The 24,110-nt window shown below is 42.6% G+C and overlaps 1 protein-coding gene across 3 annotated transcripts in view; it reads right to left on the minus strand.

The window, feature by feature from the left end:
* Nucleotides 1–3,971: 3,971 nt before the first annotated feature.
* The window catches only part of CCSER2 (coiled-coil serine rich protein 2), a 91,142-nt gene continuing 71,003 nt past the window's right edge, over nucleotides 3,972–24,110 (minus strand). For all 3 annotated transcript variants that reach the window (XM_070752057.1, XM_070752059.1, XM_070752058.1), the window contains one exon: nucleotides 3,972–5,794. In XM_070752057.1, coding sequence (XP_070608158.1) covers nucleotides 5,039–5,794 — 756 coding nt within the window. In that variant the 3' untranslated portion in view covers nucleotides 3,972–5,038. The remainder of the gene's footprint in view (nucleotides 5,795–24,110) is intronic.

Consider the following 24,110-nt stretch of genomic DNA (forward strand, 5'->3'; position numbering starts at 1 on the left):
CCTCCCTTTTCTTTCTTAAAAAGACACCCTTTCAGTTCCTTTGCAAGCACGTTGTTCTCTGCAAAAAATTTCCTCCCCCAAGCTGCCCCTCCCTCCTCCCTTTTCTTTCTTAAAAAGACACCCTTTCAGTTCCTTTGCAAGCACCTTGTTCTCTGCAAAATGTTTCCTACTCCAAGCAGCCCCTCCCTTTTCTTTCTTCAAAAAAAAGGGGGGGAAAGAAACCCCTTCATCCCAGCAGCAGCTGCTTGGGTTTGTAAGGTGAAAATAGTTCGGAAGAAGAGGCAAAAAAATCTTAAACACCGGGTTCGTATCTTGAAAAGTTCGTTAGAAGAGGCGCTCGTAAGATGAGGTACCACTGTAATGCCAAACGAAGAGATGGAGAAAAAAAAAACCCCAACCCTAGGCTGCTTAATGCAGTGTCACACAAAAAGCATCATGCACACAAACAGTGTTGTGGCAAGGAAACCCCAGTGGCCTCCAAGCACAGCATTTGAGAACGAGAACTCACTTAGACGGTTTGCGAGTTCCCTATAACCGGATTCCAAACTCTTGAAATATTTAATGCCCCTCGTTTGCACAAGGCAGGTGGTATTTATTCCAGAGTAATTTTTTTTTAAAAAAAATCAACCAATTAAATCAAGCAATTCTAAAGGCAAGCCTTAGCGTTGGCAAATGTCTTAGGAATTTTCTCGTTAGGGTGTGAAGGACGTGAAAAGTTCAGAAAGGAGATGCTTAACAAGGCAAAAAGGTTTGCCAGGCCAGATTGAGTAGGCATGCAAGCCACCGAATATTTTGGGATAATGAAGAGGCGGAGATACGTTTTATGGGCTGAATCCTCCATGGGAAGCTTATGTTTACAAATCCTGAAATACGAACATCAATATACGCTCTGAAAAACTATTTCGCTGCTTCAGCCATGGATCTTTAAATTTAGGCACAACTCCAAGCTCATCAAGGGCAAATCTGTTTTGTTCCATTTCCACTTCATTGTACACACTGGAGTGGGTTTAATACCTTAGGAATTATTGCACAATGCAGTAGAATCCAAGGGACACGATGCATGTTAACAAAAAGTAAAAGTTAATAAAATCCCAGACTTTTTTTCCCTTCTTCTTCTTTTCACTTTAAAAGAACTCATTAAAGCCAATGGGAATCTGGCTGCCTCTCTGGGACTCCTCTCAAATTGAATGAGCCTTCCAAGTCATGATGTACGCTGGCTTTGAAAATACAGTGGTACCTCTAGCTAAAAACGCCTCTACTTACGAACTTTTCTAGATAAGAAATGGGTGTTCAAGATTTTTTTTTGCCTCTTCTCAAGAACCTTTTTCCACTTACAAACCCGAGCCTCCGAAACTAATTGGAAAAGGCGGAGGGAAGCCTCTGTGGGGCTTCTCTAGTAATCTCCTGGGAGGAAACAGGGCCGGAAAAGGCGGGGAGAAGGCTCTGAGGGGCTTCTCTAGGAATCTCCTGGGAGGAAACAGGGCCGGAAAAGGTGGGGAGAAGCCTCCGTGGGGCCTCTCTAGTAATCTCCTGGGAGGAAACAGGGCCGGAAAAGGCAGGGAGAAGCCTCTGTGGGGCCTCTCTAGGAATCTCCTGGGAGGAAACAGGGCCAGAAAAGGGGGGGAAGCCTCCCTGGGGCCTCTCTAGGAATCTCCTAGGAGAAAACAGGGCCTCCACCCTCCCTCTGGTTTCCCCAATCACACGCATTATTTGCTTTTACATTGATTCCTATGGGAAAAATCGCTTCTTCTTACAAACTTTTCTACTTAAGAACCTGGTCACGGAACGAATTAGGTTCGTAAGTAGAGGTACCACTGTAAGAAATGCCTTCCATCCGCTGGACAGCCTAAACATACGTGAGTTCTCCATCACAACTGCATTCAAAAAGGTTGTCCCTCTCAGTTGTGTACAGGGAGACTCACAATGGTTAAAAACCCACCTTTGCTTTGCCCAATCAGTGCCCAAAATGACGACTCAGGGCAGCTCAGTCAAACCCCTTCTGGACGAGGGATTTCCAAGTTGTCTCAAGACACAGATTAGATGTTGAACGTCAGCCTGACATGCTGCTTATCTGCCACCATCAGCTTGTTTTCACTGGTCAGTCTGACAGTGGAATTGGGAGCAAAAGGCTACTGGAATTGGGAGCAAAAGGCTGTTATCTTCCTGAAGCAAACAGGCCAACTCCAAGGGTTACTTCCCATTAAGTGCTTAAACAAATGCCGGAAACATGAATTTTAAAATGCTAGAAGGCCTCCTAATGCAGAGGTCTTCAAACTTGGCAACTTTTAAGACTTGTGGACAGGGGCAGATTCACATTAGCACCGCTAACAGTGCACTGTGCATGCAGCAAATTCTTGCAAGGGGATATATGCACATGAGATTTCAGCTCTCTCTTTTTTTTTGCTTTGGCACATGAGCCAAAGCAAACACAAACCGCAAAAATCTCGCACATGCGCATGTCCCCTCACAAGATTTTGTTTCTGGGCAGGCGCACAGAGCAAAAACACAGTGGGACAGGCGCACATGCAAGAGAACCAAAGCTGTGCGCATGATGCACTGTTCATTTGTGGTGCGCTGTCCTCTCCCATACCGATAGCAACCCACTACTGCGTGTGGACTTTAACACAAAGCTGGCTAGAGAATTCTGGGAGTTGAAGTCCACAAGTCTTAAATTTGCCAAGTCTGCACTAACGTATACCAAAATACTGATACCAATGTAGAAGTTCAACCCGGTGCAAATCAACCCTTTGATAAGCCGGATTGCGGTTTATCAGTTGCCCCTGAGAAACTCTCTCCAATGTTTTTCATCTGTCTAAACTCTACAGGTACCCGTTGGTGGTTTTGGCATCTTCTGTTGACGTGGTACATTCACATCCTGATAGGGACAAGAAGATGGCGTGAAATATTGGGGAAAGGACAGCTCGAGTCTGTTCAAGGTGTCAAAAACAGCAAGATAGTGCTTGTAGATGTTGTTGTTGTTTTTTAAATCCCCTCTGCACTGCCGAGGCTTGTGCGACTACCTAGCATCCCGTTGTATTTTTAGTGCCAAAAGTAGGGAGACCCTTGGGTCCCCACTGGATCAGTCAGTTTGCTTGGAGAACTGCTCACTTGACAGGCTTCATCTGTTCCCGACACGGGGCCAGACTGATTAGCCAGGGGTTCAGCTGCAACCTGGGCTGATGTGCTTGTCGACCAAGATGCGATCTACGTTGAGGTTCGTGGGGCTAACTAACAACAGAAAATCCCTGTCCATTTTAAACACAATCCTCTTTCAAATACTATCCCGTCATCAAGAACATTTCACCACACACCTTCAAGGTTGACAAGTGACACAAACACAGCTAACGGGGTCTTGGTCAGTCTTTTGTTGATCAATTTAAGTTGGCTGCATATATTTCTTGCTTATCCTTCTTAAGAAAACCAAAGCTACTTTCTCCTGGCTTAATTAAGCCTATCTGGCGCCCTCCAAATAGACCAGGGTTTCTGGCTAACATATTCACAAGCTCAGGTTATTTGAGGACGATGAAGGTTTATTGAGTCTTACATAGTTGGAGGGTGACAAAATTGAAAAGGTTATTTTGATTATTATTACTATTTTTATTAAAGGATGTGGGGTTTTTTTCTAGAAGATACATTCGATAAGTCATATTTAGCAGAGCTCAAAATCAATGCTGTGGTATGTTTTTCAAGTTTTGTTTAACACTTTTAGGTGTTTTTTTAAAAAAATGCCATTTCACACAAGTGTTCTCAGATTGATACTGGAATAAGATTTCAAGACAATGTTTACAAGTTTTGTTTCTCTGGCTCTGGTTAAAGTTTTCCTCCACTGATGGCCTATCTGACAGAATTTCTCTGTCTCCAGTGACTGTCTATCACTTTCCCCAAAGTTTAAAACTTTTTGTTCTTTTATGACTTCCCAAGATTTCCCCCAAGTGTGTAGGTGTAGATAAATGCATTTGGCATTTTAAAAATAGGGTTTAAAAAACATAAGCTTTATTATGAAAAATAATTTTTGAATTCTTCCATATATGGCAAAAATTCTGTGCAACATTCCAAATTGGCTCCTTGAGATTTTTAGTTGTAACAGAACTCAATAAATAATGTTACCATTAAGCAAGCCTTGAAATGAAAATTTACAAGCTGGCGGTCATGGACTCATTATTTCCCAGAGTCACTTCACATGCCATTTGAAAACCGTCAGTATAAATCGAAGCCTGGGATATATATTAAATACTGTTTTTCAGTTACGGCATGATGATTGATTAACTCTTACATTATTCTACAGCTTATCTACAAGGAACAGGTACGACTTTAAATATAAATATATCTATTTCACCCTGTGAAATTTTGTGGCCACTTGTGAACCATGACTACGGACCCCAAAAACACAAGAAAACAATTTGGGATCTTCCTTGCAGCCTCCGTTAAATATTAAATATACATCTTTTACAAAGTTTGGGGCTATAAATAGAGACAATTTGCATAGGCCTCTTGACATACAGAGACAGACTTATGGCTGAAGAGTAACGTGAAAAGAAGAAGACAATAACAAGAACCAAGGAGATCCAACAGTATCATTTTGTCCATCGCTTGTAATTATTTCCCAGAACCAGAAGATAGCCTCGGTGATCTATTCTTCAGGGAACCATTTAAAGCAGGGTTCTCCAACCTTGGCAACTTTAAGACTTGTGGACTTCAACTCCTGATGAACACTGGAATTGAAGTCCACAAGTCTTAAAGTTGCCAAGGTTGGAGATCCCTAATCTAAAGGATACAATTTCCGTCAGCAATTTTTCCAGACAGAGGAGACTAAAGGCGCCATCAAGAGAGGTCACAGGCTCATGCAGATCAAGGCTTGAAGAAGCAACACCCTTTTTTTTAAAGAGGGTAAAACTGAGAATAGAAGCAGCAGTAGCGGAAGATGTACCGCATTTGGTGCCTCCAGGCTCTCGCCAGGGCCTCCTGGCCAGGAAGAGAGCGGGAAAGCAGCGTCATGGGACCGGAACCACGGCAACGGCATGGGAGAATCCCACTCGGGCTATGTTTTTGGTTTAGGGAGTCGGGAGTGATGACACGGAGTCAGGGCCTCCCCGGGGCGAAGGGTTGGATCTCGGTTCTGCGCGGCATTTTTTGCTGGCATCAGGAGCTTTGAGGGGCCGGCCTGAAATCTCTGCTGGTCAGGAGCTAGCATGGTTTGGGGGGCTGTCCTCTGTTTGGGATGGAAGGAAATGGCCGGAGGGCGAAGTTTGGAGGCCCTCTGGGTCCTGCTGCCCGGAATGGAGAAGTTGGACGCTGACTGGGGTTGCGCCTGGCCGCTCGGTGGAGGCACGAGGGGGTCTCTCAAAGAAGTTGCTGACAAGATCTGCTTTGGGGCTCGGAGACCTCTGGATATCTTTGGTGGTAAAGCCTGGTTTGGCCTGGAGCTGTGGCTTTTTAGAGCTGTCCTGGCCTGTCCATCCTGCGCATTCATCTGGGCCAAGGGGGCAAGGGGCTGCGGGGTATTCAATTTCCGAACAGTGATGTCTTTTGCTTTTTCTCGGGCTGTTTCGTTCTTGGTGGAATGTGCGTTCACCAGGGAGCTGTCATCGTTCCGCTGTGTGTTTAAAGTGCTTGGTTCACGCCTGCTGTTAGTGCCGGAGCCGAAGGCAGCGTTGTCATCTTTGTGGCCAACACGTTCCGGTTGGTCCTGAGGAGGGGGTTCACTGCGAGCCACGGTGGGTGATGCCTTTGCTAGTTTTCCCTGGCTGAGGTCTGCGGAACAGGGAAGGTGGCTGGAAGGCTGTAGTACTTGAGGCTACGGAGGAAACATGGCATACCAATGGATTAGGAAAAGGAAGAATGGAAGTCTTACTTAATTAACTTCTGTGCTTAAGGCTAATGAGCAAGGGGCAAAGGAACCAACATTTTCCATGCCTGTGAAAGGACACCAAAGGAATAAGCTGTTGGGAGTTAAAATTCATCGTTATATTTAGGTAATCTATACAATGCCAACACCTAACTAAACTATTATTGTTGTTCCTTATTCACCTGCATTTTTTGCCTTCTAGCCCAGAGGTCACTCAAAGGGACTAATACTAAGACATGAAACTATATCAGTTAAAAACAGTTAAAGTCAACTAGTTTTCAAACTGGAAAAGGCATGGTGGTGAAAAGGAGGAGCTGGGCTCTTTTCCTAAATGCAGTTAAAGGTAATAGTTGAAGGCAACTCCCAAACTAATTATCACCCATAGTTGGGGAGCAATGCAACAACTCTATTAGTAAACAAATAAACAAATGTCCTCGGAAAATGAGGCCATTATCTTCATTTGACAGGGTCTTGACTGGTATAGAGGAATTGGGCAACTTCTCCAAATATTTCATCCATTATTGCAGGGATCTCCAACCTTGACAACTTTAAAGACTTGTGGACTTCAACCCCCAGAATTCCCTAGGTTGGAGATCCCTACATTAGAGCAGAAAACCTGGCCTATTCCTATTGTTTTGTCGCAATAGTAGATGTAACTGTGCTACAATTAAATACAGTGATACCTCGTCTTACAAACGCCTCGTCATACAAACTTTTCGAGATACAAACCTGGGGTTTAAGATTTTTTCCCCCTCTTCTTACAAACTATTTTCACCTTACAAACCAATCGCCGACGCTGGGAAACCCCACCTTCGGACTTCTGTGTTTTTGTGATGCTGCAGAGGAATCCCAGCAGGGAAATCCCAGCAGCACAAAAATGGGCACTTCGCTGGCAACGGAAGTCCAAAGGTGGGGTTTCCCAGTGAGGGGAGCCTCAGTGAAATCGCAGCATCGCAAAATCACAGAGGTCGGGAGGTGGGGTTTCGAGGACTTCGGTGTTTTTGCGATGCTGCGATTTCACTGATGCTCCCTTCGCTGAGAAACCCCACCACCGGACTTCCGTTGCCAGCGAAGCATTTGTTTTTGCGATGCTGGGATTCCCCTGCTGGGATTCCCCTGCAGCATCGCAAAAACACAGAAGTCCGGAGGTGGGGTTTCCCATGGAGGGGAGCCTCAGGAGAATCCCAGCTGTGCAAAAATGGGCGCTTCGGCTGGCAAAAGGGGTGAATTTTGGGCTTGCACGCATTAATCACTTTTCCATTGATTCCTATGGGAAACATTGTTTTATCTTACAAACTTTTCACATTAAGAACCTTGTCCCGGAACCAATTATTTTGTAAGACAAGGTATCACTGTACTGTATAAGCAAATTTAGTCACATGAGCACTGTCTTTCCAAGATCCGTTGGCTAAAGCTTATTACTTGCAAGAGTATGTTGATTTATTAGATTAATTGGACTTTCAACTCTCCATAATGTAGGATAAAATAGAATAAGAATTAGAAATAGAATAATAATGGAATGGGATGGAATAGAACTCTTTATTGACCAAATGTGATTGGACACAAAGGAAATGTGTCTTGGGTGTCCATGCTCTCAGTGTACATAAGGAGAATAAAATACCTTCATCAAGAATAGAAAGATACTATACTTAGTAATAAGATACTGTACTTAGTGATACTATACAGTAGTACCTCTAGATATGAGTTTAATTCGTTCCAGAACGGAGCTCATATGTCGATCAACTCGTATCTGGAACAAATGGCTTTAGACTTTGTTTTTCCTTGCCGAGATAACCAGAAGCAAGGATTCTTGCGCCACCTAGTGGAAGCTCAGCTCGTATCCCGAATTTGAGCTCGGGTGTCGAACAGAAATTTCGCTCCCGTCGTGACTCGTATCTAGAGGTGCTACTGTATTTAGTGGGTTCTTCAGTTGTTAATAAATGGAAGGCTTATTAGAAGGTTATGTAGGCTGGATTAATGAGCTATGTTTTAATGCGCAGTTTGCAACCTGGCATTACTACAGTAGTTCTGTTGCATGGTCATTCTCTCTCAGAAACAATAATAAATGTTTCCATAATGTTGTGGTTAGCTCTGGCCCAGCTCCTGCCCCAAGGAATGTGCAGGTGGATGTGGTGGAAACATCCACATGCCGAAGGCCTGTTTTGCTCCCGATGGAATCTGCCAACGAAGCCTCCTCTGACCAAGGAAGCGTGAGGGACAGGGAAGAGGGGAGTTTGGCAGACAGCCCAGGAGGAGATCAATCATCTGTATCATCCCTGGATTCCGAACAAGAATTAATGACACATCCACGCATGCGTAGAGTGATGCATAGGAGACAACAACTGAAGGACTATTACAAGAGAAAATGAGGCCACCTGTGGTTGGGTGGGGCTGCTGTAATTAGTGCTACAGATAAAAGTGCAGCTTGGTGTTTTAGCCTCATGGCAGTTTATTTGATTGATTGTTTCATCAAGATCGTAGTTTTTGTGCTGTTCAAGATTGTGTGGGGACTCTCTGGACTTTAGAATTGGACTCAATTTCCCAGTTATTGGGTGAGCAATTGGATTGCATTTAACCTGTGCCTTGTGTGTACCAGAAAATCCCTTTGACATTTAAAAAGGGAGCTGTTTCTGTTTTTCTGTTTATAAAAACTTTTGGGTTTTCCTTTTATCGTGTGGTGTGTGTCTTCCTGGACTAATTACCCTGTAATTACGGGCGGTTGAAACATGCCGGCAGAATACCTAACTTGATGGATGACTAAATAGGGTACAGCCAGAGAAAAATCTCTGAGAAAGATAAAACACAGCAAGATACACCATACGTTCCCTGTATTTTAATCTCATTTTAATTACTGTGGCCTTATTTTATCAGATATATTTTACCGTTTTTATACACTAAGTACCCACCTGAATAGTTATATTAGAAAACATGCAACTGTTGCAGATGGCAAATACAGACAAGAATAATTTGTAGACAGAAAACATACAACACATAAAACACAAACTGCCCTCAGCATACAATAATCCCGCACAATCCCCCTGTTTATATCAAAGCCTGAAGGCTTTGGGGGGATAGAGGATAATAAAATAGTTGTTCAACCCCTCTGCCTGATCATGGATGAGGAAGTGTCACACACAAATACAAAATGATTTATTTTCCTACAGAAAACCCTTTCTTACCATATATATTTACTGAAGGCTACTTTCCTCTTTATATAATAAAATATCAGCACCAAGGTATGACAAAATGGAATTTAATCAGTACAAGGAAGAAAATTATGTACAGTGATACCTCGTCTTACAAATGCCTTGTCATACGAACTTTTCGAGATACAAACCCGGGGTTTAAGATTTTTTTGCCTCTTCTTACAAACTATTTTCACCTTACAAACCCACTGCCGCCACTGAGATGCCCCACCTCCAGACCTCCGTTGCCAGTGAAGCACCCGTTTTTGCAATGCTGGGATTACCCTGAGGCTCCCCTCCATGGGAAACCCCACCTCTGGACTTCCGTGTTTTTGTGATGCTACAGGGGAATCCCAGCAGGGAAATCCCAGTAGTGCAAAAACAGGCGCTTCGCTGGCAGTCCGGAGGTGGGGTTTCCCAGCGAGAGGAGCCTCAGTGAAATCGCAGCATTGCAAAAACACAGAAGTCCGGAGGTGGGATTTCCCATGGAGGGGAGCCTCAGGGAAATCCCAGCAGCGTAAAAACGGGCGCTTTGTCTGGCAAAAGGGGTGAATTTTGGGCTTGCACGTATTAATCGCTTTTCCATTGATTTCTATGGGAAACATTGTTTCGTCTTACAAACTTTTCACCTTAAGAACCTCGTCCCAGAACCAATTAATTTTGTAAGACAAGGTATCACTGTACTTGCATTTGACAATAAATGGGACAGAATAAAACAATTATTAAAACTGAGGTTTGATTGCAGCAAACAGAATTTATCAAAAATTCCCCCCAAAAAGAGAACACATAAGAATGCATTAAAATTCTGCAAAGTAAATGCTATATGTTGAAAAACAAAATGAAATGTAACGTATGTCTCATGACTCATGGTATTAAAAAAAAATATGTGAGTTAGATCCACAGATACTGTTCTGTTCCTAAAGTTTCGCTTGTTTAGGAAAAAGTGTGCCTAACACAACTAAAATGAAACTAGTTATTAGTGCAAGGTGACTTCAGATCAAAAGGAATTCTAAGCCTCAACAAAGTTAGAACAAACTTTTGCATAGTGAAATCTAATTTTGGCAGACGAGGGAGGAGAGGTCAGATGCAAAATTTTGACCGACCCAACAGCCAGTGCAATAATTTAAATGCAAATTATTAAATTAAGCAGCCTTCATCTGTAAATAAAAATGGACAGGTTTACACTTAGTTTCACAGATTATTCAAATAAAAATCTATTTGGATTTTTCTCCTCTCTCTTCTACTTTATTTACAAAACATTTAGAAACATAGAAACATAGAAGACTGACGGCAGAAAAAGACCTCATGGTCCATCTAGTCTGCCCTTATACTATTTCCTGTATTTTATCTTACAATGGATATATGTTTATCCCAGGCATGTTTAAATTCGGTTACTGTGGATTTACCAACCACGTCTGCTGGAAGTTTGTTCCAAGGATCTACTACTCTTTCAGTAAAATAATATTTTCTCATGTTGCCTTTGATCATTCCCCCAACTAACTTCAGATTGTGTCCCCTTGTTCTTGTGTTCACTTTCCTATTTCTTCTTGAAAGAGAAAAAAGTTAGAGACAAAACTAGTTGACTCACATTTATGTTTGTTTATTTATTTAGATTTGTATGCCGCCCCTCTCCGCAGACTCGGCATACAAATCTAAATAAACAAACAAACATTTATAGAGTTTATCTTGGAGGGAGAATTAAATAAGGGGGGAAAAAACATAACCAGATCAATTTTCTCTTAATAGTGGGTTGGCGGCAGGACAGCAGATGAAAAGAAAGAAAGAAATAGATAAAATGGTGTATATAAAGAGGAGTAGCCCTAGCTATCTCCTACTCACCCAGTTCTGAAAGCAATGGGGTAGGGGTGGGACCAGAAAATATAGCCTCAATTTTTACAACTCCTCCTTTATTTAAATTACTGCTATGAGTTACTTTCTACTTCTCTAGAAATTCAAAGAAGTTACTGCAAGTTTATGTAGAGCAGATAATGAAACTGCTCACAGCCACTCATGCCCTCATCACCTCGAGGCTCAACTACTGTAATGCTCTCTACATGGGGCTACCTTTGAAGAGTGTTCGGAAACTTCAGATCGTGCAGAATGCAGCTGCGAGAGCTATCATGGGCTTCCCTAAATACGCCCATGTCACACCAACACTCCGCAGTCTGCATTGGTTGCCGATCAGTTTCCGGTCACAATTCAAAGTGTTGGTTATGACCTATAAAGCCCTTCATGGCACCGGACCAGGATATCTCCGGGACCGCCTTCAGCCGCACGAATCCCAGCGACCAGTTAGGTCCCACAGAGTTGCCCTTCTCCGAGTCCCGTCGACTAAACAATGTTGTTTGGCGGGATCCAGGGGAAGAGCCTTCTCTGTGGCGGCCCCGGCCCTTTGGAACCAACTCCCCCTGGATATCAGAGTTGCCCCCACCCTCCTAGCCTTTTGTAAGCTCCTTAAAACCCACCTCTGTCATCAGGCATGGGGGAATTGATACTTTCCCTCCCCCTAGGCTTATAACATTTATGCATGGTATGCTAGCATGTATGATTGGTTTTTAAATTGGGGTTTTAAATTAACTTAAACTTAAATATTAGATTTGTTTACATTGTACTATTACTGCTGTAAACCGCCCCGAGTCTGCGGAGAGGGGCGGCATACAAATCTGATTAATAAATAAATAAATAAGTAAATAAATAATAAAACTTGCTTTCTGAGTATGGTGGAAAATCTGTTTTTCACCTCCTGTCCGGTTAAAGCAGATCCTGTTTCATGCCAGGAAAGAACAGACACATCCTTTCAGCAAATCCTCGCTGTCCAGCTGGTCAAATTACTATCCCAAATGCAGAAATGTGCACCTTCTTCGTGTGACTGCAGAATCTGCAAACGCTATTTTTAATCCAGTGATTAAATTCACAACCCTGGTCAAAAATATCCAGGGAAAACTTAAGTCTCTCCTGGTGGGTTGAAGGCAAGAGCTGTCAATTCTGATGGCAGCAAGACAGTTGAATCAACACTTGCATCTCCGTATTCAAAGTCCCCGTCTTCTATTCTACCTCTCAACTGGGCATGGTTTGGTTGAGCGGGGAGAATAACCCCCCAGAATTCCACTGGCTAGGAAAATAAGATTTGTTCTAATGTGTTTCTTAGATCCTTTTATGTCTATTAGGTCCCACAGAGTTGGCCTTCTCCGGGTCCCATCGACCAAACAATGTCGGCTGGCGGGACCCAGGAGAAGAGCCTTCTCTGTGGTGGCGCCAGCCCTATGGAATCAACTCCCTCCATAGATTCGAATAGCCCCCACCCTCCTCGCCTTCCATAAAATGCTGAAGACCCACTTTTGTCGCCAGGCGTGGGGATAATTACCATCTTTCCTCCTTTTTATTATGTTTTTGGCCTTACAGTATGATAGATTAGGTTGAATGTGTATGACTGCATAGTTAGGGGTTTTATTATGTTATTAATGCCTTCTTAAATGGATTTAATTTTTTTTTACTATTAGATTTGTAATGTATTGTATTACTGTTATGCTGTGAGCCGCCCTGAGTCTTTGGAGAGGAACGCCATACAAATCTAATAAACTAAACTAAACTAAACTAAACTAAACTAATCGTGGTTGTCCTAAGGCCGCTTTATCCAAAAGGTATTTTGTAATTCCTTGGGGTTGCTATCACCCCCCCACCCCCCCGGAAACATTTTGCTTTTCATTCAAGAAGCCCCTTCAATTCTAATTTCACTTAAAGTAGACCTTCTTTTCATAGTCACGGTTCTCGACGGAAAGCCTTTGATTTAAACAATTAGCCAGTTAAGCTGCCTATCTAGCCCTTGTCCCAACTTGAAAACAGCAAACTGGTTTTGGTTGGGCCCAAATGTGGTAAAATGGTTGGAAGAGCTGAATGACAATTTAGCACACTAAGGGAATGTGTCCGTTTTTCCCCCTATCATATTTGTTCTTGCCTTTTGAAGCTAAGTAAACATTATATGAATAGGAATGAATCCAATTCAGGACAACACCTAAGAAACTAGGGAACAATCTTTATTGAGATCACTGTATATATGTGTATGTGTGTGTATATATATCTATAGATAGATAGATAGATAGATGGATGGATGGATGGATGGATGGATGGATGGATGTGTGTGAGAGAGAGAGAAAGAGAAAGAAAGAGAGAAAGAGAGAGGGAGAAAGAGAGAGAAAGAGAAAGAGAGAGAGAAAGAGAGAGAGAAAGAAAGAGAGAGAGAGAGAAAGAGAGAGAGAGAGACAAAGAGAGAGAGAGAGAGGTAGAAAGAGAGAAAGAAAGAGAGAAAGAGAGAGAGAGAGAGAGAAAGAGAAAGAGAGAGAGAAAGAAAGAAAGAGTGAGTCTAACGTATTTTTGCCGATGATGAAACTGAAGGGAGACTAGATTTATTTCAAGCTATTTAGCTCTCATCAACTAACCACACCCTTACTGGGATTTGAATCTGGGCGGCCTGCCTATAAGGCAGTAGCTTTAATCTCTAAGCCAGGCTCTCCTCCTGTATCAGCTTGTACCAGGGAAGAGTTATATATGTGGGTTTTTTAAAATAATCTGTTACACTCATAGAAAATAGTTTGTCGGCTATAAAATTAACTGCCTGGATGTCCCCTGGAAGGACTGAGAGGCAAAAAGGAAGCAGAATGTTTCATCCCATGTTTTGGTATACCAGGGTGATTTGAGAGGGGGAAAAAAACATATATAACTCTTTCCTGGTACAAGCTGATACAGGATACTGGTTCATACTTACGACGGTTGCTGTGCCCCAGGATTACGTGATCCCCTTCTGTAACCTTCTGACAAGCAAAGTCAACTGGGAAGCCAGATTCTGTTAACTAACTTATCAACTGCAGTGCTTCATTTCACAACTGGGGCAAGAAAAGTTGTAAAATGAGTCAAATCTCCCTTAACAAATGTCTCCCTTAACAACGGAAATGTTGGGCTCAATTGTGGTCGTAAGTTGATTATCTTCAGGACCGCCTTCTGCTGCACAAATCCCAGCGACCAGTTAGGTCCCACAGAGTGGGTCTTCTCCGGGTCCCGTCAACTAAACAATGCCGCTTGGTGGGACCCAGGAGAAGAGCCTTCTCTGTGGCGGCCCCGGCCCTCTGGAACCAACTGCCCCCAGAGATTAGAATTGCCCCCACCCTCCTTGCCTTTCGTAAGCTGCTTAAAACCCACCTCTGCCGCCAGGCATGGGGGAACTGAGACACTCTTTTCCCCTAGGCCGTTACAATTTTATGCATGGTATGTCTGTATGTTTGTTTGGTTTTTATTATAATGGGTCTTTAATTGTTTTTAGTATTGGATTATTATTATATGCTGTCTTATTATTGCTGTTAGCTGCCCCAAGTCTTCGGAGAGGGGCGGCATACAAATCCAATAAACAAATAAGTCAAGGAATTATGGTAGTTTTACTACGTAAAACTAGCAATTGATCCTTTGGATTGTTTGACTCTTTGGCCCACTGTTTTGACAATGTTAGTGAGCTTCGTGTAGATCTATTTAATACAAGTAGTCCTTGGATTATGGCCCCTTGTTCAGCATCCATACAAGTTTAAGACGGTGCTAAATGAGCGTTACTTTAACAGAGGTTTAACAGATTAACAGAGTTGGAGGGGACCTTGCAGATCATCTAGTCCAACTCCCTGCCCAAGCAGGAGATCCTACATCTGCCTCTACCTAGGATCAAACTCACAACCTCTGGATTAGGAGTCAAGAGCTCCACCTCTAGGCCACAGCATGAAGTTACTTACTTACTGACTTATTTATTTACTTATTTACTTACTTACTTATTTATTAAATTTTTATGCCGCCCTTCTCCTTAGACTCACGGCGGCTTACAACATGTTAGCAATAGCACTTTTTAACACAGCCAGCATATTGCCCCCACAATCCGGGTCCTCATTTTACCCACCTCGGAAGGATGGAAGGATAGTCAACCTTGAGCCGGTGGTAAGATCTGAACCGCTGACCTACAGATCTACAGTCAGCTTCAGTGACCTGCAGTACTGCACTCTACCTGCTGCGCCACCCCGGCTCTACTTAGGACTGGTCCTTGGAGTTCTGCCCATTGCAGCATGTCTCCGGTCACGTGACCACGGTTTCTGATATTCCCTGCCAGCTTTCCACAGTCCAAATCGACGGAGAGGCTGCAAGAAGTCAGAAGTGTGGTCCCTGCTTAATCATTATCACTGGAGTTGCCAGATCTGCTGTATTGATTGTGACGATGTCAAACTATGTCTTCAACATTAATACTCTGACAAAGTTAGTAGAGGACTAACAAAAACTAAGTAATTTTAGTAGTTTTAAATAAATTTTTAAACGTTCCGGAGATCGTGATGGCTGTTGCCTCTTCATTTGAATTCAGGAGATGCAAGAACTGATTAGTTAAGAGAATGAGAAAGAGCCAGGGTGGCGCAGCAGGTAGAGCGCTGTACTGCAGGCCACTGAAGCTGACTGTAGATCTGCAGGTCAGCGGTTCAAATCTCATCACCGGCTCAAGGTTGACTCAGCCATCCATCCTTCCAAAGTGGGTAAAATGAGGACCCGGATTGTGGGGGGCAATATTTGTATTTGTATTTATTAGATTTGTATGCCGCCCCTCTCCGAAGACTCGGGGCGGCTAACAACAATAAAAAAGACAATGTAAACAAATCTAATTTTAAAAATAATCTAAAAAAACCCCAATTTAAAGAACCAATCATACATACAAGCATACCATGTATAAATTCTATAAGCCTAGGGGGAAGGGAAAATTTCAATTCCCCCATGCCTGACAACAGAGGTGGGTTTTAAGGAGCTTGCGAAAGGCAAGGAGGGTGGGGGCAACTCTGATATCTGGGGGGAGCTGGTTCCAGAGGGCCGGGGCCGCCACAGAGAAGGCTCTTCTCCTGGGTCCCGCCAAACGACATTGTTTAGTCGACGGGACCCGGAGAAGGCCAACTCCCAGGGACCTAACCAGTCGCTGGGATTTGTGCAGCAGAAGGCGGTCCCGGAGATATGCTGGTTCTGTTAAAAAGTGCTATTGCTAACATGTTGTAAGCCACCCTGAGTCTAAGGAGAAGGGCGGCATAGAAATCAAATAAATAAATAATTTAAAAATGAGTCTCTTTCCCACCAAAATTGTATTTGCCGGAATTAAACAAGTAAGTCTAGGTTTTCTGCTTCCATAGCAGGGAGACAATCCCAGGCTTCCTTTAACGTAAGAAAACACAATGAAAGAAAACACAAGCGGCCTATTTGAAGCACTGGAATATTCCCGTGGAGTTACTGCAGATTAAAATTCAACTTAGGTGCAGCCAAAGAAGTCATACATCATTTGAAAAATAAACAGTACAGTGATAGCATCTTTGGGAACATTTGTTACTGACACTAGGGGAAAAACAGGAGGTTTTCTCAGAAAGCATCATACCCATTTCTCTCGAGATGAACTACTATTTTAAAAAAAAAACATACACAAAGAAACATGGTCGTATCCTGTGATGACTGGTTCCACATTAAGATGCTCCGTAACTAAACATTTATGAACAGATTCACCAGTTGAACACCTTAACCTGGGAACTACTTCAAAACTTGTGTAGGTTCACATAAAGTGGAGTGTATGTTTGTATATACAGTAGTACCTCTAGATACGAGCTGCTCCACATGCGAGTATTCCAAGTTACGAGCCACGACGGGAGCGAAATTTCTTTTCGACACCCGAGCTCAAATTCAGGACACGAGCCGAGCTTCCACTAGGTGGCGCAAGAATCCTTGCTTCTGGTTATCTCGGAGGGGAAAAACAAAGTCTAAAGCCATTTGTTCCAGATACGAGTAGTTCCACATACAAGCTCCGTTCTGGAACGAATTAAACTCATATCTAGAGGTACTACTGTAATATATTCAAAACACACGAGCTTAAAATGTGCACAACATATAAGCTTGTCAAGGATAAACTCACCAGGAATCTGGTGGCACTGTTTCTGGTTAATAAACAATTATTCAAAGACTTTTGAGTGAAATTGGTGAGCTGTATAACATGCCATTAGAATTCGTTTTGAGTCTGGCAATATGTGCATGGTAAAATACTAACAGCTCTCGACCTAAAATGTTTGTGTGTGTGTGTTTGTGTGAAAAACAAGACAAGAGCATGCACAATTATGGTCTGCATGCACCATGCAAAAAAGCAAGCACAACGGTGAAGACACAAAAGGAGAGGTCGGGGGAAAAAATCTAAAGTTGTACTGTACCACGCTGTATCACAGAAGTAATGGACTAACTCCTCAACTCCTTGTCAATAGCACAATAGGAAGCAGAGACAAAAAAAACACAAAAAAGACAAGGACAATGATATCAGAGGGCCAAGACAAATTAATGAGCCACAGCGGTGATTAAGAACATCCTTTTTACACATTACGATAGGCATAACGAAGATTTCTCCCCAATGTCAAAATAAGACAAACGGAGGGCATCTTTTCAATGCAACCATACCCACTCACCTTTATCCAGGTCTCACAATGCAACTATATCTGGTTATCACACCTTGCTCTCAGGGGCCATCACATAATTTTATTATGTCCACCAGGTCACAAAAGATCAATGTGTTATCCTACAAATCCATATCCCCCCCCCCCAAAAAAAATTGGCTTTTCCCACCGAAGACAGACTTATTTCTGTGTTTTTGTAATTTTCTAAACTGTAAGCATATCACTTGGTCTCAAAATTGACTTGGGATAACTTCCTCATTTTTTGAGCTCAACATCTGCTATGCTGGAAATATTCTTGAACTACAACCTCAGATAAAGTCAAAATGGGGGGTTGGTTTTTGTAATTCTCACGGAGTTACACTCTGCCTTTAAAGTTATGCAAGTTGAAAAGCAGCTTAAATGGATAAGCTCTCTCTGCAACTGTTACATAAAAGAGCTAAGAATCTCTAATTAAAAGAGCTAAGAATCTCTAATTAAAAGCTGTAAGTTCTCCTGATGTTCTATTTTATTGGAATCAATTTTGCATGGAAGCGTTGCTCTCCCTGGTAAATTTTAATAATATTCACAATAAATTACAGCGAATAAAATTAGGAGATAAGGGCATCAAAGCACCAATAGAAACATAGAAACATAGAAGACTGACGGCAGAAAAAGACCTCATGGTCCATCTAGTCTGCCCTTATACTATTTCCTGTATTTTATCTTACAATGGATTATATTTATCCCAGGCATGTTTAAATTCAGTTACTGTGGATTTACCAACCACGTCTGCTGGAAGTTTGTTCCAAGGATCTACTACTTTCAGTAAAATAATATTTTCTCATGTTGCTTTTGATCTTTCCCCCAACTAACTTCAGATTGTGTCCCCTTGTTCTTGTGTTCACTTTCCTATTAAAAACACTTCCCTCCTGGACCTTATTTAACCCTTTAACATATTTAAATGTTTCGATCATGTCCCCCCTTTTCCTTCTGTCCTCCAATAGATCCACAGAGGTCCTCTTTTCTAACTTTTGAAAAATGTTTTTAAAGATTCCCTTTTTAATGAAAATATTGGAAATTTTAGCTTACCGTTTTTAAGAAATAAAATTAAAATAGTGGGCAGCTCCTTCAAACAAGGAGACAGCGATCTGGAATTTTCCTGCCTTCCTTTTCTCTCTGTCACTATCTTGTCACTGGATATGTTTCTAATTGAGTAAACGTCAAGAATATTACTGTGTCGCCTGAAATGAAAATTGAGTGGGCTAAATATTAAGTGTACGGTTAGGTGGCAAATCCCAGCCAACCTTGTCTGTTTCCCTCAAATTTAAACAGGATCAGACCCGGCTGGGCATTTGATGAAGGTCTACCAGAAAATCTCAAGAGCTGCACATGAGTTTGGGATGTTGGAAAAACATATGAGAACAGCAGAGTCAGGCAATGAGAAATCTCTGTTGCCAACAAATTGTAGATATATTTTTTAAAAAAGAACAGCTTTATATTACTTTATTGTGGAAGGAGTATCATTCTAGCGACATTAATAGCAGTCTTTCTGTTTGTTTTTGCAGATGTCTTTGTAAGTCGATATCATATACAGTGATACCTCATCTTACAAACGCCTCGTCATACAAACTTTTCGAGATACAAACCCGGGGTTTAAGATTTTTTTGCCTCTTTTTACAAACTATTTTCACCTTACAAACCCACCGCTGCCACTGGGATGCCCCGCCTCCGGACTTCCGTTGCCAGCGAAGCACCCGTTTTTCCGCTGCTGGGATTCCCCTGAGGCTCCCCTCCATGGGAAACACCACCTCTGGACTCCTGTGTTTTTGTGATGCTGCAGGAGAATCGCAGCAGTGCAAAAACGGGCGCTTCGCTGGCAATGGAAGCCTGGAGGTGGGGTTTCCCAGCGAGGGGAGCCTCAGTGAAATTGCAGCATCGCAAAAACAAAGAGGTCCGGAGATGGGGTTTCGAGGACTTCGATGTTTTGCGATGCTGTGATTTCACTGATGCTCCCTTCGCTGGGAAACCCCACCCCCGGACTTCCGTTGCCAGCAAAGCACTCGTTTTTGCGATGCTGGGATTCTCCTGCTGGGATTCTCCTGCTGGGATTCCCCTGCAGCATCGCAAAAACACAGATGTCCAGAGGTGGGGTTTCCTATGGAGGGGAGCCTCAGGGGAATCCCAGCAGCGCAAAAACAGGCGCTTCGGCTGGCAAAAGGGGTGAATTGCACGCATTAATCGCTTTTCCATTGATTCATATGGAAAATACTGTTTCGTCTTACAAACTTTTCACCTTAAGAACCTCATCCCAGAACCAATTAAGTTTGTAAGACAAGGTATCACTGTATCATGTTTCTTTTGCTGTATGTATTTTTTTGTTCATTTGTTCCAGTGCAGAAGCACTGACAGTAAAATAAAGAACGATTATCAGGCTAATTGCTGATACAAAAGATTTCAAACTGTTGCTTTTAGTCCAATAAAACCTAATTAGAATCAGGATATGGCTTCAGCTAACCGGAACCCTTTGGAGACTCTCATATAGCTATTTAATCCTTCATATGGTCAGATCCAAATATAATCTAATGGCCACCTTGTCAGTTTTGTTCCCAGGTTTGGCTTTTACCGCAAGGCATCAAAGCTCAGGAACGAACTGTGAAAGGGTCACCACTACAATTATCACCCCTCTGTAGAACTTCAAAGATTTGTACTTCGGGCAGTTTTTGCCAATTCCCAGATTTTTAATCGTTAAGCCAGGCTAGCTACTTAGTTCATTCATTCATTCATTCATTCATTCATTCGATTTTTATGCCGTCCTTCTCCTTAAGACTCAGGGTGGCTTACAACATGTTAGCAATAGCACTTTCTAACAGAGCCCGCATGTTGCCCCCACAATCCGGGTCCTCATTTGACCCACCTCGGAAGGATGGAAGGCTGAGTCAATCTTGAGCCGGTGATGAGATTTGAACCGCTGACCTACAGATCTACAGTCAGCTTCAGTGGCCTGCAGTACAGCACTCTACCTGCTGCGCCACCCCGGTTCTTATTAGTTAATGCTTTCTTGGAAATATCTTAACCAAATTCTATCAGCTAGATCTGAAAACCCAACCATCAGGATTTGTAATGCATAGCTGTTTCTAGTTAGACTAAATCAGGGGTGTCAAATTCAAGACCCGAGGCTGGATTCGGACTGCGGGGTGCGTAGATCTGGACCACGGGCTGTCCTGGAAATAGGAAAGGAACTGCCGGCATTGCCACTGCAACTCCGTTTTTGCTGGCAGAGATCTGCAGGAGGCCATTGCAGCCAAAAATAGAGCTCAGGAGCCTGTTTTCATTGGTTCAGCAGTTGGCCAACCTCAGGCGCGCCCAACACCAGTGATGTTGAGTTGACCATGTCCACCCTAGGCATGCCCACCTCGGTTTCCCAAGATCAGACAAAGCACTGATGAGTCCGTCAATGAAATTGAGTTTGACACCCCTGGTCTAAATCCATCTGTAGGGTATCTACGAGACCGCCTTCTGCCGCACGAATCCCAGTGACCGGTTAGGTCCCAAAGAGTTGGTCTCCTCCGGGTCCCGTCAACTAAAACAATGTCGTTGGGCGGGACCCAGGGGAAGAGCCTTCTCTGTGGCGGCTCCGATCCTCTGGAATCAACTCCCTCCAGAGATTAGAACTGCCCCCACCCTCCTTGCCTTTCGTAAACTCCTTAAAACCCACCTCTGCCGTCAAGCGTGGGGGAACTGAAACATTTAGTTGTTTTTTATTATTGGATTGTACATGTTGTGTTTATTATTGTTCTTAGCCGCCCCGAGTCTGCGGAGAGGGGCGGCATACAAATCCAATAAATTATTATTAATTATTATTATTATCTCCCCCTGCCTATGTAGTTTTTTGTGTATGATGACTGTATGTATGTTTTTATATATTGGGGTTTCTTGTTCTTTTAGACTTTTTAAATGTATTATTGTTATTTTAGATTCTAACTATTAGATTTGTTATTATATATTGTTTTTATCATTGCTGTAAGCCGCCCCGAGTCTACGGAGAGGGGCGGCATACAAATCTAATTAATAATAGTAATAGTAATAATAATAATAATAGCAGATCAGGAAATGGATGACTCTCCATTTGAAACCATGGTAAGGCTGATCTGTAAGGCTTTGGCTTGCTTTTAATTAGAGAACAAACAGAATCTTGCCAATTGATAGAAATGAAGGCCAAGGGAAGCCAAAAATGCATTTTAAAAGCCTTTACAGACTTTGTTGATTCCACATTCTTCATGTTGATCTTCTGCTCCCTAAACTAGGTGGGGAAATTAACCTCCCAGATCCAATCCAAATCTATACTCTCTCAATCCTGCTTTCCAAAAGGGCAAACACATAAAACTTAGGCAAAAGCAAAACATTAATCCAGAAACAAAACACATCCCGCTGGAAATCTCAATTTCAACCTCTCTCTGTGTGTGTGTGCAAAACTCCACTTTGTTCAACAAATTGTGGTTAAAATAAACATTAGCTTAAGCATGACATATTAACTAATTTCTCCCCATTTTCTGTACAGTGGTACCTTGACATACGAGTTTAATTCGTTCCAGACCCGAGCTCGTAAGTCGATCAACTCGCATCTCGAACGAATGCCTTTAGACTTTGTTTTTCGCGCCGAGATAACCGGAAGCAAGGAGATTCTTGCGCCACCTAGCGGAAGCTCGGCTCGTATCCCGAATTTGAGCTCGGGTGTCGAACAGAACTTTCGCTCGCGTCGCAGCTTGTAACTTGGAATACTCGCATGTGGAGCAGTTCGTATCTAGAGGTACCACTGTATTTAATTATGACAAACAAGTTCCCCAACATTGCACACAATATTGCTGACAGTTGTCATGGGTGCCCCACAATACCATGGGTGCCCCGCAATGAGTTAACATGGTCCAATATAAAACCCTGAAATAATGAAGGGGTGACTCGAGGAATAGGAAGTTGTTAAACTACAAAAGGACAATTTTTCTTGGTTTTCACATTTTAAGCCTTCTGACTTTGTCATAAGTCTGTCATAAAGTTTTGGTTTTCAGGTTTTGCCCATCTGCTGTGTTGCTTTTAAATCTCCCCTTGTAATAATTCTAACAATCCACAAAAAATTATATTCTCTATATCAGAACACTACAAATCAGCAAAAATGTTGCTTCTATTGTGCATTAAGAGCAAGAATTCAATATATATACAGTGATACCTCTTCTTACAAACCCCTCGTCATACAAACTTTTCGAGATACAAACCCGGGGTTTAAGATTTTTTTGCCTCTCTTCTTCCAAACTATTTTCACCTTACAAACCCAAGCCGATGCGCCTCCGGACTCCTATTGCCAGTGAAGCGCCCGTTTTTGCGCTGCTGGGATTCCCCTGAGGCTCCCCTCCATGGGAAATACCACCTCCGGACTTCCGTGTTTTTGCGATGCTGCAGGGAAATCCCAGCAGGGGAATCCCAGCAGCTCAAAAATGGGCACTTCGGCTGGCAAAATGAGTGAGTTTTGGGCTTGCAGGCATTAATCGCTTTTCCATTGATTCCTATGGGAAACATTGTTTCATCTTACAAACTTTTCACCTTACAAACCTCGTCCCGGAACCAATTAAGTTCGTAAGATGAGGTATCACTGTACTGTATATACTGTGTGTATGTATGTGTGTGTATGTATGTATATGTGTATGTGTATGTATATGTATATATACCAGGGTGATTTGACACAAAAAAATGTAACCCTTCCCTGGTACAGAGCTGAAAGGATTGGATACTGTAGCCTAGAGGTTAATTCTCTGCCTTACAAGGCAAAGGTTGCAGGTTCAAGTCCCAGTGAGGGTATGGCTAGCTGAAGAGGCCAAAATAAGGCCGAAATAGATCTATCCTAGTCTCCCTTAATTTTCAAATTCAGCAAAAAAAACATGTGACACATACAGATAGAATTGTCGGCTATCAATAAAATTAACTGCCTTGGAAATGGCCCTGGGTTGGGCCGGGGGGGGGGGGGGCAAATAAGGAGCTGTGATGTTCCTTCAATACACCAGGGTGATTCGACACAAAAATATGTAACCCTTCCCTGGTGCAGAGCTGAAGGGATTGGATACTGTAGCCTAGAGGATAATTCTCTGCCTTACAAGGCAAAGGTTGCAGGTTCAAGTCCCAGTGGGTATGGCTAGCTGATGAGGCCAAAATAAGGCTGAAATAGATCTATCCTAGTCTCCATTAATTTTCAAATTCAGCAAAAAAAACCATGTGACATACATACATACACACACACACACACACACACACATATATATATATCCCATTTTAGTTCAAGCAGTTACAAGTTAATAAGTAATATTAATACAACATGCAGAATTGAAAAAGCTTCTTCTTAGCTTGTTACGTGCTCATTTTTTGAAGAAAGACCCCCATGGAGAAACATACACACGTAGCTAGAAGCAAAGTTGAATTCTCCAAAGAAAGCAACGCGTCACGTATTATTAAAATACGGCTTGCCATGAATGCATCTACAGAAATATTTTGCAAGGAAATCGGGGTGGGTCGGTGGGAGGGGTGTTACGCATGCCAAGAACGTGGACAAACACAGCCACACATTTCAAAAAGCCACGG

This window comes from Erythrolamprus reginae, chromosome 5 (genome assembly GCF_031021105.1).
Source record: "Erythrolamprus reginae isolate rEryReg1 chromosome 5, rEryReg1.hap1, whole genome shotgun sequence".
Lineage (NCBI taxonomy): Eukaryota > Metazoa > Chordata > Lepidosauria > Squamata > Dipsadidae > Erythrolamprus > Erythrolamprus reginae.